Raw genomic sequence first — 19,075 nt, 5'->3', positions numbered from 1 at the left:
CGTTCATTTGTACAAAGTACGTTATTCCCTGGGTTTAGTCCAATCCCGGCTGTTCCTGATGCAAGATGGTTTTAGGATGCTGTGACATTGTGTCATGGTTAGGGCTGCCACCTCTTAGTCGATTAGTCGACTAATCGGTCGTTTTGGTCTTAGTCGACTAAGATTTCTTTAGTTGATGAGTCATTTTTTATGCTTATTCATACTTAATTACTCATTTCCAAGAAACTTATGAGCACATTTCTGGTAAACACAAGATTTAAAGTGGTGCTTTTGCAGGATTAATTGTGGAGAAACTCAGTTTTACAGATGGTTCATTAACTACATTTATATTGTGCTTTTCTAGTCTTAATCACCTCTCAAAGAGCACAGCTCTGTCGATTACATCAACTAATCGATTAATCGACAAAATCATATAAGTGTTAGTCGACGAAAGAATTTCTTTAGTCGAGGACAGCCCTAGTCATGGTACATTCTGGGGTCACGCTATCCTTATGTTATTGAGGAAATGCCATTGCTTTTTATTAGCTTTACTGAAGAGTTGGAGTATCTTGGGCAACTAAGTGGGAAAGGGAAACTTTGCAACTTTTTTTCAACCAGCTTTGTGTCATTGCAGTGTGGTTAGTATATGCAGATAAACATTGTTTGTCAACACAAAGACAAAAAGCTGGTTGAAAATCTGCAAAATGCACCATTCAGGCCGACATTCATTTCATTAATAGATCATACCGTCAATTTTTGTTTTGTTTTTGTTTTTCATGTAGTGTATTGACAAAGCAAGAGACCTCCTGGATGCAGAGCTGACGGCCATGGCTGGAGAGAGCTACAGTCGAGCCTACGGGGTAAGTGTTCCGCCGAATCAGCCAAAATATTTAACGCCTGGCTTCAGTCCACCATCTCATTTTTCATTGTATTCATGTGCAGAAGGATTATGCCACGGCAACACAATTTTATTACAGTGATGATCTATAGTGGCCGGGTTGGCTCAGTTGGTGGAGCAGGCGCACATGTATAGAGGTTTACTCCTCGACGCAGCAGCCGCGGGTTCGACTCCGGCCTGCGGCCCTTTGCTGCATGTCGTTCCCCCTCTCTCTCCCCTTTCATGTCTTCATCTGTCCTGTGGAAATGGGGGCCTAAAATGCCCAAAAAAATAATCTTTAAAAAAAAAAAAAAAAAAAAAAAAAAAAGTGATGATCTATAAAAGATTAAGTCTGAGATCGAGCTTCTTTAGAAGTCAGAAGTATAAATATTTACAGTTTCCACTGCTCCAGGCTCCTATTTTATTATCTATATATGTTGAATTATCCATCAACATTTCAAATCTGAAGTTGAAAACTCAAACAGCAGTGCTCCTCTCATACAGATGTTGTCAGGTAATGTTCTCATGATAGCCATTTGATCTTAGTTGATTTTGATTCACATACTGTAGCTGTTCACCATGAACAGCAGACACACTTCAGCAGGCATCTAGACTCTGAATCTTTGTACAAATGGCAGCCATAAACAAAGCCTCCATATGGAAATTACCAACCTTTTCTGACAGATGCCGTACAAGAAGGTCCAGTGGGTTGCTGAATGCATTCGATTGTAGATACTGATTAATTTACAAGCTTTAATGATCCTTTTTATATTACACAGAAGGGCCTTTTGCAACATTAATAATGATTGTGTGGATAAGAATAAATGTGTGTGTGTGTGTGTGTGTGTGTGTGTGTGTGTGTGTGTGTGTGTGTGTGTGTGTGTGTGTGTGTGTGTGTGTGTGTGTGTGTGTGTGTGTGTGTGTGTGTGTGTGTGTGTGTGTGTGTGTGTGTTTTTCCGTTTTCCAGGCTATGGTGTCTAGCCAGATGCTGTCAGAGCTAGAGGAGGTGATCCAGTATAAGCTGGTGCCAGAGAGGAGAGACATCATTAGGGATACGTGGTGGGAGAGGCTTCAGGTAACTACACACACACACACACACACACACACACACACACACACACACACACACACTCTTGTGCAACTAGAAATGTAAAGCAGATGCTGGAAAGGCTACTGTTACTAATGGGAAACATTACAAGCCAGACACCATACATACACACACACTAATACCTCAGTGTGTGAGGATTTAACATATTTTAGTTTTGTATGTTTATTTCTACATTTGAATTTAAATTTAAAGAAGATTCATAGAGTAGAATCATGTTGGACTCTGGTAAGTGTTATTTACTGTGGAACAAACTTCAGATGAAGGTCAGTAGTAACTAAGTCAGAGATATGTTATTTACGTAGCCAGAACTAGTTACTATCTGTTCAAATTGGTCTACTTATCTATAGAAATTCTGTCACAACCTTTCTTGACAAAGAAAGTCACTTGAGCTACACTACGTTGTATAAATCAAATGTTTTTTGACACTGCACTCTGCAGTGTAGAAGTGACCAAAATTTGATTTGTTTGGTTTTTAGTTCACCTTTGATTCTGGGTGTATGTTTCTAGTCACATAGCAGGTTGCTTATATTAGACCAGTGATTCCCAACCAGGGGTACATGTACCTTAGGGGGTACTTCTGCAGTTGTCAGGGGGTACATGGAAAGATTGAAGAGCAGCTTAACTAATTTGAAAAAATAGACGACATGATTTTATTAAAATATATCCACATATTAACATTAAGTCAAATGTAACACCTGAATACTACATTTTGCAGATATGGAAGAGTGTGTGCACTGAAAACTAGTTGGCAAGTAAGTACAGAAGTTTAAACAGGTAACCAAAAGTAATGACTTAACAGTTCAAACGATTAGCTTAAAGTAATGGAAAAATGGTTAAAATAGTTTTGCTTGTTGATAAAGTGATATCAGATTTGAACCACACGAAACTCACTTTGGCCACGGATCGTTTTGGACATTAACTGAAGGTTATGACCAAAGGTGAGCATTAAAGGGACAAACAGTAAATGGACTTAAAGGTCACATATTATGCTTTTCTGTGTCTTCTGTCATATCTACAATGTTATAATGATGGATTTTCATGTTAAACGTGGCCTTAACTTCAAATAATGAGGTGAATGTATTTTAGACAAATCCTTGTGAGCTAAAACATTCAGATTTCCAACTATTCTGAACACTCCGGTTTCAACAGTTTTTTCTACTCGGCTATGTACTAACTCTAATAGAGAAGACACACCAGCCCAGGTCCGTGACTCGAGTCTGTTCCGTGTGTCCCGTGCCGTCGGCCGTCCGAGGAGCCGTCGGCCTTCATTTTGGCCGTCCCGACACGTTCAGTCGGGGACAGGGCAGTCGGGACTCACCTGGAAATGGGGAGCAGATGAGCCGCTCAAAATCTGACGAAAATCTTTTAAGTTGACCTTTGTCAATCTGAAATGAAGACAGATTCAGCAACTGCATGGCCTATTTCTCGCTTAAAATGTTTTCAGAAACACGTTTCGGTGAACTATTTTAGTACAATATGAGATCGTATTCTGAACAAGCCGCCATGACAGTCTGGCTGTGAATTTCCGGAGAAAAAAGAACCACGTGACGCGTTTTTGTCCAATCAGCTGTCGGTTTTCATTTTCTGGGAAATAATCAGACTGTTAATGGAAACGATACAGAGCAGCGCCGCCTGCTGGTATGGAGACGTATTACGTTTCGCGCACGCGCAGAGCGTACGCTCAAGTCAGCGTCATCTCAGTGTGTTCTGAGGCATTTTTTGGACCTCGGGACCCGACTGATCAGTCCGACTGGCTTTTCTGCCGACGGTCGGCCCGTCTGGTTGGTGTGTCAGGTCCTTAAGCCAGCCTGCTATGGTCATCTGCTCCAGGTAGGCAGGACTGGAGTGTTTTTTTTTCTAAGCTAACATTAACATTGTCCCATGTAACTACATGCTAACTAGTGTTCATTTTGTCACCTATTTTTTTGTTAGTCAAGTTTTAGTCAACTAAAAGTCTCGTCATTTTAGTCTAGTTTTAGTCAAAAGAAAACTCAATATAGCTTAGTCAAGTTTTACAAAAAAATGTAGTCTTTTTTTAAATAAATTATTTCTGAGATTATTTCTGATAACCATTTCAGTCACATAGTTATATAAAAATATATAAAGTTATATAAATATCGATGGAGTGCCTTCTCCAGGTAGGGAATGAGTCCTTACTCCAATTGAAGGAGTTTAAATACCTTGGGGTCTTGTTCGCGAGTGAGGGGACAGTGGAGCGGGAGATTGGTCGGAGAATCGGCGCAGCGGGTGCGGTATTACATTCAATTTATCGCACCATTGTGACGAAAAGAGAGCTGAGCCAGAAGGCAAAGCTCTCAATCTACCGATCAGTTTTCATTCCTACCCTCACCTATGGTCATGAAGGCTGGGTCATGACCGAAAGAACAAGATCCAGGGTACAAGCAGCCAAAATGGATTTCCTCAGGAGGGTGGCTGGCGTCTTCCTTAGAGATAGGGTGAGAAGCTCAGTCATCCGTGAGGAGCTCGGAGTAGAGCTGCTGCTCCTTCGCGTCAAAAGGAGCCAGTTGAGGTGGTTCGGGCATCTGGTAAGGATGCCCCTTGGGCGCCTCCCTAGGGAGGTGTTCCAGGCACGTCCAGCTGCAGGGTTTCCCGCAGCACTTTGCAGCTCGGATGGCCCGCCTAAGCTGGGGAACCCTACCGCCTTAACTAAGTCGTCGTCAAAAAAAAAATCCGCTGCACAAAAGGCCGTGAAGTGCATCTCGGACAATAGCGCGGACGTGCTTCACACCGCGAGCGGGCACGCGTGCCACACGGCCAAAATGAGAGAAAGAAAAAGAGATGTGGTCCGTCGCTGTCTGGACGATAACTAGCCAGTTGATATCGCGCGTGTGTCCGTGAGAACAATCGCCAATTCACCGGTGCGTGTGCGTCAGAGTTTGTCAACAAATGTACGGCAGCTGGGGCATTTATATATGTTTCTCTGTCCTGTTCTTCACATCAGTGAGGCTTTCTTCTCTTGTTTCAACGAAGTGAATACATGACGAAGTGACTAGAACTATCCATCACCTCTCGCGCGTGGTTTCGCAATGTCCCAGCTGCTGCCCGGTCTTTGAGACACAGCAGTTGTCTGGTTTTTTTTAATCACTACACGCGGTTCACAATACATGGTTAGTTAGCGTAGTTACACACAGTGAAATGACGTGTCCTGTTTTTATTTCACGCATACTATCTGCTGGAGTGAGTGAAGCTATGGGCTTAGCTCTGTTATCTCAGCGCAGTTTTGGAGACGAGTTGTCAGGCGAAGTGGAAGAGTGCGTGTCACGGAGGATAATGGGAGCAATGCCAGTCAGATGGCAAACCTATCACCTTAACTAACACATTTTCTGTGGGAAACCCTGAGCTGGGAGGAGGCCTCGGGGAAGACCCAGGACTAGGTGGAGGGATTATATCTCCAACCTGGCCTGGGAATGCCTCGGGATCCCCCAGTCAGAGCTGGTTAATGTGGCTCGGGAAAGGGAAGTTTGGGGTCCCCTGCTGGAGCTGCTCCCCCCGCGACCCGATACCGGGTAAGCGGACGAAGATGGATGGATGGATATAAATATTGAGCCTCTTCCTTATTTCACCAGTAAATTCCTGTTAAATGACAAAATCAACCACTGGATGGGAAAAGGGTATTTTACAATAACTTTGAATGAGGCACGAGGCTGGCGAGGCGCGTTTCAAGTGAACGCAACATCTGTGTTGTTTTTCAGACAACGGCAGCTACAGACTGTCGTACGTCCTGGTATTGGAATCCTACACAGTGAAATACAGACAGACTTTTAAACCGTTTAGCTGTCAGCATTTTAACTGTGTTTAATCCAGCTACTAGCTAACGGTAGGCTAACATTACCTGCTGCCAAGTGTAGTGTTAACTAGCGTGACATGCGGCGATGTTTCGGTTGCCTCTAACATCTTTTTAGGAGCATCAGAGAGAAGCGCAGGCATTTATGTGGCACCGAAATGAGACACCAAAATCTGCGTTGCTATTCGGTCCGTTATAACGGTCGTTAAGGCACCGGTGCCGTATTAGCACCAGGTCTTGGTACCCAACCCTAGTAACAGCTGAATATTCTATCTCATGATGAAAAAGTAGAGACGATTGTAGACAAAAATGAAGAGAGATTTTATCTTAGTTTTTATTTTATGCAAAACATTTTAGTCTCGTTTTTTTTTGTCAACAATAATGCATGTTTAGTTTTAGTCAGCGTTTTTGGACATTGGTGCAGTCTCATCGTCTCGTCTTAGTCATGGAAAAAAAAGGTCGTTGACGAACATATTTAGTCTTGTCTCGTCTGACGAAATTAACACTAATGCTAACAGCAGTAAACAATGTCACCTTGGCTGCCAGTGTCGTTAAATTCTAAAGTAGCTACATGGGTAATGGCAGTAAACAATGTCATCTTGGCTGCCAATGTTGTTAAATTCTCCCCAATTTGGGTTGCATTCCTGCTGAAACATGTCCTATTGGGTAGTGTTTGGTTCAAAAGCCTTTATCCGAGATTTTTGATGGTAGAAAGTGCTGTTTTGTTCCCCAACGTTAGCATACTGCTAACTATTAGGTAGCTACATGCTAACGCGACATAGCTGTAATCTCGGCCAATGCTGGTCATTTCTCCCCAAATTCTGGTCACTTTACTGCTGGGACATGTCCGGTTGTGTAATATTTGGTTTAGAAACCTTTTATTGGTGATTTTTCATGATCCAAAGTCCTGCTATATACTCCGTTTTCAGTAGCTCCAGCTTCAACTAGTGAAACATGGAGCGGAGGCTCTGGAGCTTATTTAACCTTCAAAATCGGGAAGATGTCCAGCAGTGCCATCAGCTCAGACCTGGCAGAAACCAGTGGGACCCATCTACTGTCCGGAGAAGTCTGGCCAGACGTGGTCTTCATGGAAGAGTTGCAGCCAAAAAGCCATACCTCGGACATAGAAACAAGGCCAAGCGACTCAACTATGCACGAAAACATAGGAACTGGGATGCAGGAAAATGGCAGCAGGTGCTCAGGACTGATGAGTCAAAATTTTAAATATTTGGCTATAGCAGAAGGCAGGTTGTTCGCCGAAGGGCTGTAGAGCGGTACAATAATGAGTGTCTGCAGGCAACAGTGAAGCATGGTGGAGGTTCCTTGCAAGTTTGGGGTTGCATTTCTGCAAATGGAGTTGGAGATTTGGTCAGGATTAATGGTGTCCTCAATGCTGAGAAATACAGGCAGATACTTATCAATCATGCAGTACAATCAGGGAGGCGTATGATTGGCCCCAAATTAATTCTGCAGCAGGACAACGACCCCAAACATACAGCCAAGGTCATTAAGAACTATCTTCAGCGTAAAGAAAAAAAAAAAAGAAGTCCTGGAAGTAATGGCATGGCCCCCACAGAGCCCTGATCTCAGCATCATCGAGTCTGTCTGGGATAACATGAAGAGACAGAAGGATTTGAGGAAGCCTACATCCATAGAATATCTGTGGTTAGTTCTCCAAGATGTTTGGAATAACCTACCTGCCTAGATCCTTCAAAGACTTTGTGCAAGTGTACCTAGAAGAATTGATGCTGTCTTGAAGGCAAAGGGTGGTCACACCAAATATCGATTTGATTTAGATTTCTCTTCTGTTCATTCACTGCATTTTGTTAATTGATGAAAATAAACTATTAACACTTCCATTTTTTAAAGCATTCTTAGTTTACAGCATTTTTACACACCTGCCTAAAACTTTTGCACAGTACTGTATATATATGTATATACATATATTAACATTAAAGCATGTAAACATGTTCTAGTACAAACACAAAATGCAAGTATAATCCTGAAAATGCTATATAATAGTTGCCCTTTAAAAATAAAATAAGAACATATTTTATTAAACTGTGACCTTGCTTGCCATAGCCTGCATGAAATTACTCTTGTAGGAATATTCAGAAAAAGCGTGGCTTGTTTTGTGTAACCCACACTGTAATCCCATCCAAACTCTTCCTACTTCCTGACACTGATTAAGATTACTGTCATTATCTTCATTATTTGTGAATTACAATGTTGTACATGCTGTTAAATGAGACAGCAGGACGTGTGGAAGAACCACAAATCCACAAGCGGTCAGGGAAAATTGTGGCACCCGCCAAGTCTTTGGATTTTGAGACAAATGCCATCCGATCTAAGATAATGCTGTTCAAGTTCATCTTGAACAGTATTCAAGTTCATCTTGAACAGTATTAGGCCATGTTGGCCTTTTTACAGCTGTATCAAAATGTGATTGTTTGAAAGGTCTCATCCTTGTATGTGCATGTTGAGAGAAGAATTAAGTCAGGCAGAAAAACCATAAGCCATGATAAGCCATTGACCTGTGATACACCTTTCCTGATCCCTTGGTATCCACGCTGCTTAGTTACTCTCAGTTCCTGTGGGCATTCCTGTCTCACATCTCCTGTTCAGATGGTCCTGACATTTTGGAAAATCCCCAAAACCTGTGTCATCCTTTACCTTAACCACAGCCCAGGAAGATTGTATTTGTCTAAAGACTGTATATTCCTGCCCAGAGGGCTCTAGTATACCTTTTTCAAAGTCAAATTTGGAGTATTCTTAAAGGCTGTTTTTTTAGCAACAGATGCAAAGTGAATATGTGTATGTGAATTTATGCCAGCCACATGGATGATCTTCAAACATGAGCGACTGTCCATTATTTGCATTCCATTATTAATTCTTTTCCATAACATTGTAAAAGCATTAGTCACACAATAATACATTTCAGGGCGATGTAAGAGAGAATATTGTGCTAACGTTGAACTATTAGTCGGTGCGTGCATTATAGTATTTTGAAATTAATTGTTTTTTTTAGCCTTGGATTAGGGTTTACATTGACATTTGTCAGCACCAAGAACTTGTCTAAGACAAAAAAAACACTGCTTGTTTTCATCAAAAAAATATTTTCCTGTCGATTCGTATTACCCAGCTGTTAGAAATGCACCTCACACTTACTAATTTCTTTGTGACATTTCAAAAGATTTTATAAAATTAGCTTGACCGTTGAAATTAAACCATTACACACATACTTAAATCCCTGTGTAGTAAATGAAGATACTCTTGATCGTTTTGACTTTTTCCATTCATAACAGATGGAGGTTGGTTGGAGGAGGTATTTAGGATCAAGAAGGGTCGTCTTGAGCAAACAGACAAGGCCAGCAGCACCAGAGCTGGGTCTGCAATGCCTGACAGTTTTTTTCTCTCTAGTGATTTATTGGAGGCTGACCTCACACATCTGTCAGGGAGTCACTGTCCCGCTTCTTTCTTTTATACCAGTCTCTCCCTCATCAAAGGATTAGTGGTAGGGCAAAGAGTGTATGGAAATACTGCACCCCACTGCTTGTGGGTAAATGTGTCAAAGTTCTTGCACTTCTAACCCTGTGAGAATTTTGGACTCTTAGCTGTAGGTTGCTGTTCTAAACTATTGATCTTCTTATGTTCCCTGCTCTTTTTTGGTGTCTCAGCTTCCACTAATGTAAATCATGGGACATTTATAACTTTCCTCCTAGAAAAAGTTGGGTCGACATCGGGTCCAACTTCTCTTGCTTTACTAATGTTCCCTGTAACCCTAACCCAAATTTTTAAAGCAGCCATATTATGCTCATTTTCAGGTTCATATTGTATTTTAAGGTTGTACCAGAATAGGTTTACATGGTTTAATTTTCAAAAAACACCATATTTTTGTTGTACTGCAGTGCTCTCTCTCACTGCTGCAGATCCTCTTTTCAGCTGGTCTCTGTTTTAGCTACAGAGTGAGACTTCTTTTCTTCTTCTTCTTCTGTACTATCTTTGATTGCACTCGCATATGTGCAGTAGCTCAGATGTAGATCATGTCAGCTAGCTAGCTCCATAGACAGTAAAAGAAAGGCTGTTTCTATAACTTTGGTCAGTTACAAGGCAGGATTAGCTGGGAGACTTCTAAAAGAGGGCGCACATGTAAGTAGTTCTTTTGTAGATTATGGTGAACTTGTGTGTGTTGTAGCAGTGCTTTGCTATTGAGAACGAGGTAGCATGCTAGCGTTAGCATTAGCGTTAGCATGCTAACGCTACGAGCTAATGGTTGCAGTTAGCCTGCTCGTTTTTTGTTTGTTTGTGACGTCACAAGCCGTGCCGATTTTGAACAGCTCACCCAGAGACTGAAGGCAGGACACATTCAGAAACTGTATCTCACTCAAAACAGCATGGATGGATTTTTTTCAAAGTTTGTATGTGTGTGGAAGCACCAGAGACACAACATAACACCCCAAATCCCAGAAAAAGTGATTTTTTCATAATATGGGCACTTTAAACAATTTACTTACTCCACACTTTTATTAGGCCTATTCAATATATTAACCCTTTCTCTAGCCCCTTTGACAATATAACGGTCAAACAGTCACACATTGGTAAACTGTGGCAGAAAATTGACCTTAATATTCATACTCCTAGACTAAGGCAGTGGGTTTGAAATTGGCATACCAATGACACACAGTGTTGTGTATGTTTGTTTTGGTATTTTTGCCCTTATTCGATACAGTGGTTCAGGCGGCAGATGTGAAATATGGGTGAGAAAAAAAGGGGGATGACATGCATGATCCATGCATGGACATATTCAAACCAGGGACGTTGCGGTTACATGGTACACGTCTTAGACCACCTGTCCACCATGGCGCCCCCAATAATATAGAGCCGTTCTTTTCAATCAAGTTGCTTCAACTGGATAATTTGGCACTTCCTTATAACTTCTCAGCAGGATGATGTCAGTAATCTCTTGCAGTTAAACCCAGACTAAACATCTAATCACTGAACATAGTTTTTGCCAGATTCTACCTGCACTCAGCCCCTTATCCCATCATGTTAAGCCTACTTCAAAAACTGTAGTATTTAATTCTAGCCTCAGCTTTCAACAGCTCACAAAAAGGCTCGTCCCGACATACTTTTGCCATCTAAGGAATACAGCAAAAAAGGTTTTTAGATAAGATCAACACTTAATGAAAAGGACTTAAACTTTGAAGGAAGTAAATTACCGCGCCAAACACAAAGATGGATTGTATTATCTGTCAAACTCTGCTAGTAAATCAGCACAATACTGATTTCAAGACCTCATTTGTTTCTGCTAGTTGCCATGCAACCTAATATGACCCTTCCTTGTGATTATAATTAAGTCCTTTTTCGTGAAATGTTAATATTATTTTGTCTACTCCCTGTTGATTTGCTTACATTCAAATCATACAGAGAGGATTATACAGCGCATGCTTTTTTTCATCAGAGTCGGATTACTCCACTGTCTGCCTGCCCCTTCAGTACTGTGTTATACGTGTTCAAATTTGTTTATTATTAGGATAAACCCCTTGAGATGTATCATCTCGTTTTCGAGGGGGTCCTACAATGATGAGGTTGAGGGTTAGGATATTAGGATATTTAATAAAGAAAATCTGCTAATGGTACTTACAAATATATGAATACAGAATACTGTTTTTCTGGCACATCAACCTGTACTCACATGTGGACTTGTTTAAGACAGGGACCCCTAGGAGTAATAGTAGCTCCCTTGGATTTCTTCTGTACTACTCTCTCACGTGTGCTCATTCTCTTGAGTTTAACGAGTGGGTTCCTCTCTTTGAAGGGAACAACAAAAGGGTAATGCGTTTAACCGGTCTGATCCTTGTGATTTTTGGTGTGTTTTCCTCTAGGGTTGTCAGCGTATCGTAGAGGACTGGCAAAGGATTCTGATGGTCAGATCGCTTGTCATCAGCCCCCACGAGGACATGAGGACTTGGTTGAAGTATGCCAGCCTCTGTGGCAAGAGTGGCCGCCTGGTCAGTACATTGACATATTTGTACAAATCCCCTCAGTATTCTCTGATCTGACCCCTGATCATGCATAATTAATTAGAATCCTGGAGAAATAGATCAGAGTTGATTAAATCAGTATGGTCAAATGGAAAAGGGAAGTCAATCACACTGTTAGAAACCTGAGACGGCATATCTGCACAATTTAAGTGGTGCAATTTTCCATCCTTTACCTCACTGTTCTAATTGATTGCAAGGGATGGCAGACAATCGGCCAATTTTTCCTTCTACACACTTGTTGCATTTCAGCACACACACACACACACACACACACACACACACACACACACAGAATGCCAGAATCCCCAATTATGATGTAACTTAAAAACGAATGTGATTGTCAACGTCAAACATAGGAAATGTGATTACAAGGGGGAAAAAATTACCCCACTAAGACTTTCTGACTTTCTTTGTCTTGTTGTTCTCTCTTTACAGGATCTTTAGCACTAACTCATGTACTGACCTATTTTATTTTTCACTCTTTAAAAAAAAAAAAATCTTAATCAAACCTTATCAAGGTAGAAGTTAATCATGCTTGTATTGTCTTGGGGTTCCTAAGAACCTTCTGGGTTGTTATTAAACTGTAAACTTTCCTTAATTTGCTCCTTTTGCCTCTGTTGCCCTCTTAATCCCTGCAGGCACTGGCCCATAAGACCCTGGTGCTCCTTCTGGGTGTCGACCCCTCCAAGCAACTTGATCACCCGCTGCCCACAGCCCACCCACATGTCACCTACGCTTATATGAAGTACATGTGGAAGAGTAACCGCAAGGTAAGAGCGAGTGTTGACTCGATGGTTTATAAATAACATTTTGTACATTTTTGTTGCTTTTCTGTAAGTCATATATAGGCAAGGCAAGGCAGCTTTATTTGTATAGCACATTTCAGCAACAGGGCAATTCAAAGTGCTTTACATTAAAACAGATAAAATATGAGAATAAAAGTTACAGTGCAGTATAAGAAATTAAACATTAAAGAGCAGTTAAAACAGTTAAATATATAAAAGCAGATACAATAGGAATTTCTCTTTATATGCTTATATAGATTGTCATACAGTGTCACCAGTGCAACTTCAGTATAAGAAATGAACAGTTATTTAAAGAAAGGCAACATCAAAAAGATAGGTCTTCAGCCTTGATTTAAAAGAACTGAGAGTTGCAGCAGACCTGCAGTTTTCTGGGAGTTTGTTCCAGATATGTGGAGCATAAAAACTAAACACTGCTTCCCCCTGTTTAGTTCTGACTCTGGGGACAACAAGCAGACCTGTCCCAGATGACCTGAGAGGTCTGGGTGGGTCATAGTGTAGCAGCAGATCAGAAATGTATTTTGGCCCTAAACCGTTTAGTGATTTATAAACCAGCAAAAGTATTTTGAAATCAATTCTTTGAGGCACTGGAAGCCAGTGTAAAGACTTCAGAACTGGAGTGATGTGATCCACTTTCTTGGTGTTAGTGAGGCCTCGAGCAGCAGCGTTCTGAATCAGCTGCATATACTGTGAATGTCATCATACGTGACAAAAGTACAGGTAGTGCTTTTTAAGGATGAACAGCAAAGGGCAACATATCAGCTTTTAAAGAGTTCTGATGGTTATTACTTGTATTTGGAAGTTTTTAGTGCAACATTAGGCAACAATCAGAGTTTTAAATATGCCAGATAGGGAGGGTTTAAATTACTGGAACATAAGTGACATAAACGGCTAATTAATTTAACATTATCGGGGAAACAGCCTGAGAAACATTAACACCAACAAATTACATCTGTAAAAAAGAAAATTGAAATTGCTACCAGCCTTGTGATTGTATAGTCAAACTTAATTAATCAGTCCCACCAGGATCTCAAAGGTGTTTTGTGATTATTAAAAATGAGGTAACTGTTATATAATAATAGTTCCACATAGAAAGATTTATATTTAGTGTAGTAGGTTCTCTTTAGATAAAAAGCCTTAGGAAAAACAAAAAAACATAACATAAATAATATAAAAACATAAAATTGAAGCTATAAATAGCATATGTTAAGTAAACATAATAATAATAATAATAATAATAATAATAATAATAATAATAATAATAATAATAATAATAATAATAATAAAAGAAATCCATTTTTAATTTGTATTGGTTAAAATTCACAGTAAACTTGAAGCATAACATTTAACCACCCTTCTTTTGACAATGTAATGAGCACTGGCTGTAATATTAAGTGCGTGCGTGCGTGCGTGCGTGTGTGTGCGCGCGTGTGCGCGCGTGCGCTCGTCATTCGCGGGGGGAACGGAGCAGCAGCCCCGCCCGCTGCAGGGAGCCGACAGGATTGAAACAGCAGCAGCTTTCAGCGACTTTATAGTGAAAAATCGTTACAGCGTACATTGATGTTAAAATGTATACAGATAGTTACGCGTCTGTGGCCGATCACGTGAAAATCGGCCAATTCCGGTCACCAGCCAGTCAATCGGTGCATCTCGACTTGCTAGCTTACTGAGATGAACGTGAGACGCTAGATGCAAAACATGTCCGTCAAGCTTAAGTTGTTCACTTTCTTGTTTGTAAAACTGCAACATATTGAACAGTAAATGTTCACAGTAAAAGACAAGCGTTTTTGGTCGCCATTCGAAGCCATTCCATTACATTTAGGGACTCATTCTTGTGTAACTTCTGAGACGTTTACATCTTCTTGGATAAAAGCCTGAGTCGATCAGTAAAACTAACTCAACTGTTTATGTTGTTGTCATTAATCTTTTTTATCCATGGCAACAGTGCGTGAAGTAAGCCTCACTTAATACTAGTACTCATAAATGTTAGTGTTTTGTTCTGAACGATTAGTGCTTTCTGCGGCAGAGCATTCGGCACAAAAACACCCGCCAAACTTCCAACTACCAGCAGTGGTGACCTAAGATTATACTGTAGGTTTCAAAGTACATGTCATCAGAGCAGCCTGGGATTGAAGCGCTCTGCCCTGTGCCATTTGTCTACCGTGCACTCATCTCTCACACACACACACACACACACACACACACACACACACACACACACACACACACACACACACACACACACGCCTATTCACATACGGTATATACACCCCTTAACGCACATAAACACACCCACATTTATTGCCAGGTGTTGAATAGTGTTTGTGGCTCCAGAGTGCAGCTCTCATTAGGGGACTTAGGTAAGCGTGAGCGTAAGCGTTGCTGTTGCACGAGCCAGCTGCACTGCTCACCAGACAAATCAGAATATATAAACACACACACACACACACACACACACACACACACACACATACACAGCTGGAAAGGACATATCCATTGTTCACTAATCATACTTGCCATTAATGGGGTGCTATTGAGGGAAAACCATGCAATAGTGGGTCATCTATCAGGGCTAATGATAAGAAGTAAAGCACCTACAAATCAGAGCCTGAGCAGTTTCTGGTACAGACAAATTCTTCATTTTTCATTTTTCTAATTTTATTCCTGATATATCATTGTAAAGGGTAATCATACATGATAGAACTTCCCAAATCCCAAATCTGTGCAAGCTGCATGGCATGTAGTACAGGTTGCCTCTAATTTATTCAGATCAGACATCATGTCACAGTCATAATAAAGGTAATGTAAGTTCAAGTAATACAAAACAGTGTAACCATGACAGCAGAGGATTTTTCCCGGTGAGCCACTGGTGAGTCCAGAAACACTGATATGGACAGAAAAGAATGCTCGTTGTTGGGCTTGACTGCATTAGACTGGACAGTCGGCTCTGTAGGAGCCGTAACCAAATGACAACATGTAGTTGTGCCACTTCTATCAAGACAGGTAGATAAATATAGTATATCATTTTGCTAGTGAATTTAGCACAATCGGTTCACTGTTTATCACAAATCACTTGCTTGTATTTAATTCAAAGGGGTTTCAGAAAGGACCAAAACAGACAAGCGTCTTGCTCTAAATGACACAGAGTCTTTACCTGCCGTTGGTATTTGTTTTTTATCTCTCCAGATTGATGCCTTCCAGCACATGCAGCACTTTGTGCAAGGGATGCAGCAGCAAGCCCAACACGCCATCGCAGCTGAGGACCAACAGCATAAGCTGGAGCTCCACAAACTGATGGCCAGGTCTGTACTTTTCTGTAAGCACAGTAGCAGCAGCAGCTCACCACCTAATGAGCCTTTTTCACAGAAAACTTTTTCCCATGTCACAGTAGGGAAAGCACAGGTGTAAATAATAAAATTAATGATGGCTGAATTCCATTTAGCGGCTTCAGTTTCAGTGTCCTGGTATTGTGCATGCTGGCTCACTGTTAATGCTATTAGTAACATGTGCTTTTCTTACTATAACAAGTCAAACTTTCTGCTGTGAAAAAGGCCTATGGTGGATATCAAGTGTCTACATACCCAGCTTGCAGACATTTTCATTTTTAATGACGGATGGTCCAAAATGCATGTCATTTCATTAAGATAACTTGCAAAATATGAGTAAACATTAAAGTGCAAAACAAATTATAGCTATGATCTGATCTCCATCAAAGGCTTACTTGAAAACGTATTCAAGTACTGTATTCAGTAGACTGGTAGGAAAACTGGTAAGAAAACAGATAATTGTCTCAGTCTGATATCTTGATGCTTTGAGTTATATATTACTACAAAGTAGTTTTGACATTATTTCTTGATTCCTCATCCGGGCGTGCCAGAGACTGATCAGTACAACCTGTACAACATTGTGGTCAAATACATTTTAACAGAGCCAAGTGACATCTATAAACTATGTTGCCATAAAGTAAATGTAATTGGATATCAGTCATGTAGGCTAGGTTCAGAAGTAGCATGTATGAGTGGAGTAGGTGAATGTAGACAAATAATGGAGATGCTCTTCTTTGGAGGATAGGTTTTTGTGAACAGTTCTCAGCACCGGCTGCTTTTAACTGCTAACCTAACATAGAAATGTAACCATTTAAAGAAAGGTGATAGTAATTATATTCAAGAAGGATAGAAGGAGGGGAGCAAAAATCATCAAATTAAATGTTGAAACTTAAATGTAGTAGCTTTACATGTAAAGTCTGCTTATTGCATTACATGTAATATAAATCAAGCAAATAATGAATTGGCTTTAACCAGTACAAGATAAATTGAAAACACTGCATGCTTTGAAGAAAACTCCAATTTTATCTCTTCAGATGGATGCACAAATAAGGTTGACTCCATGACTTTCGTTTTTTGGTACATATCACTAGTGAAGCTTCTTAGGGAAAGTCAAATTCACACAAAGTAATGCCATTGTGTCATTATGCATTTAGATGTGGTTCAGTAGTATTTAATCTCAGAACTACCTCTGTGCCAGCCTCTATACACCCACTCCAGCACAATTGAGAAAACAAAAAGCAACATGCTGAAGTAACGTCATGTATTTTCTGTCCTTGTGTTGTAAACACAGGGTCGTGAACAGTGTGTTCTGCTTGTTTTTCATGAGCATGACCTGATCTGGCATACCACCTTTTTTACCAGTTCATTGGCGTCTTGTATTGTGGTCTTTTTCAAAGCTGTCCAAATTCTCTGAATGTCTCACCTCAAACCTGTCAATAAAACAATCCCTTTTGGCAGTTTGTCAAACACAGCTACTTATCACAACCCAAACATGGCACAGTGCCTACAGGTATAACAGACCAGGTGTGTCTCTTCCACTGTGTGGCTGGTTTGCACCTACACATCTTTGACTGGGTGTTGTGATCTTCAGCTCTCATCAACAGCCCTGGCACCTTTCCACTATCATCAACTCACCTCCTTGTGGCATACGATGCAGTGTGAAGTCTGTTTCAAGCAGTTGCCAACACAACACCAGATTTTTGGAAAAGGTTACATTTAAATAACGCTGATTTAGGGGATTAGAGAATGGAAAGTTTCGTATCTCCCAAAATGGCTTGGAATGACTTCAAAGTCAGAAGTTTGCATGCTCTTGTGGGCTCATGGAAATATTTGAGGAGGATATCTAAAGCGGTCTCATTTAGGTTTGAATGTTGGCTGCTTGCTTGCGCAGGAGAGAGAACAATTACTTTTTCAATTTGACTGCACTGCATTGTGTATCGTGTTGGTCAAACGACTCAAAACAAGCAAGGGGTGCAACCTGGAAGCAGACGGGTATACTCCTATGTACAGTAAATCATACAGTCGTCTCACCTGGCCTTGTGCACAAACACACACCAGTCATGTGCACCCCCCATCTCATAAATCATACATGACAACACACAAGCGTGACAACAGGCAGAAGGGGCTTTTTCACTTTTGCATCTTTCAGACAGTGACTCTGTCTGTCTGAGGAATGCATGTTGGGGAAAACACCTGTATAATGTCAGTCAGGACGCGTCCTCTCCAGACGTGCTGACACACTTTCGTGAATACAGGTCGGCTGTGTGGTATGGAGCACACCTAGACTGCTCAGTCAGACATACAATCACATGGATGCCTCCACTCTCTCTCCAAAGAATCAAGTGTAATGTCACTGCTATTTTACTTAAGATTAATAACCCTGGTTTCTCCTTTCCAAAAAAAAAAACAACAACAAAAAACATGTTTCAATGTCCCCAAACACCCTATGCTCCTCCTGCTTCTCCCCCAAAAGTATAACCCTTAACACGTCTAACCCAAACTGTACGCTCGCATGGAAAAGCACTCAGAAGAAATTACGTAATCCTGAAAGACAGCTTATTGGAGTTGCTCTGCAAACAGTATTCAGACTGCTGGTGGATGGGTCGACGATACAGTGCTTGCCAGTTGCTGGCAAGTAGTTGTTTGTATGTCTTAGCCCCTGCCAAACACAACTAGTTTGACTATTTGCCTGTAAGCATCTGTGTTTGTGAGGGTGATGAATTGGTCCTCCACATGGATGCCACAGAACTCACTGTTGAGTTAAATTAAAGGAAAAGTGGATTGGATAATTGAAAATCTCTAGATGTGATCTGAGAACCTTAGAGCACATAAATGCACTGCTGCTATCAATAGTGATACTTTTGATGAATGCCTGCATGATATCCAAGTCTTGTATCATTATCTCACTCCATTGTAATGGACTGCCCTTGGGATGTACTGAATGTCACTGCATACTCTATAAGCAATAACAACATAGGCATGGTTGTAAACTCATGGTAATGTTTCTTTGTGACTTGAGCCTTTATTTCCTCTTTGCTAATGTTGTCATGTAGTCATTGAATAAGTTACTGCAGAGCTTCTATTTACAACATTGCACTCTGACCTCGGTAACTTTTATGGTCTCAAAATTGTT

At 40.8% G+C, this 19,075-nt stretch overlaps 1 protein-coding gene across 2 annotated transcripts in view; it reads left to right on the top strand.

Moving 5' to 3' along the window:
• Positions 1-19,075, top strand: part of mtor (mechanistic target of rapamycin kinase) — a 95,730-nt gene that overhangs the window by 61,531 nt on the left and 15,124 nt on the right. For both annotated transcript variants that reach the window (XM_031286197.2, XM_031286196.2), the window contains exons 33-37: positions 762-839; positions 1,824-1,931; positions 11,655-11,780; positions 12,452-12,583; positions 15,803-15,918. In XM_031286197.2, the coding sequence (XP_031142057.1) occupies positions 762-839; positions 1,824-1,931; positions 11,655-11,780; positions 12,452-12,583; positions 15,803-15,918 (560 nt within the window). The remainder of the gene's footprint in view (positions 1-761; positions 840-1,823; positions 1,932-11,654; positions 11,781-12,451; positions 12,584-15,802; positions 15,919-19,075) is intronic.

The sequence above is a fragment of the Sander lucioperca genome, chromosome 12 (genome assembly GCF_008315115.2).
Source record: "Sander lucioperca isolate FBNREF2018 chromosome 12, SLUC_FBN_1.2, whole genome shotgun sequence".
NCBI lineage: Eukaryota > Metazoa > Chordata > Actinopteri > Perciformes > Percidae > Sander > Sander lucioperca.
Note: the sequence above shows the minus strand (reverse complement) of the source record. Positions and strands in the feature narration are given on the sequence as shown.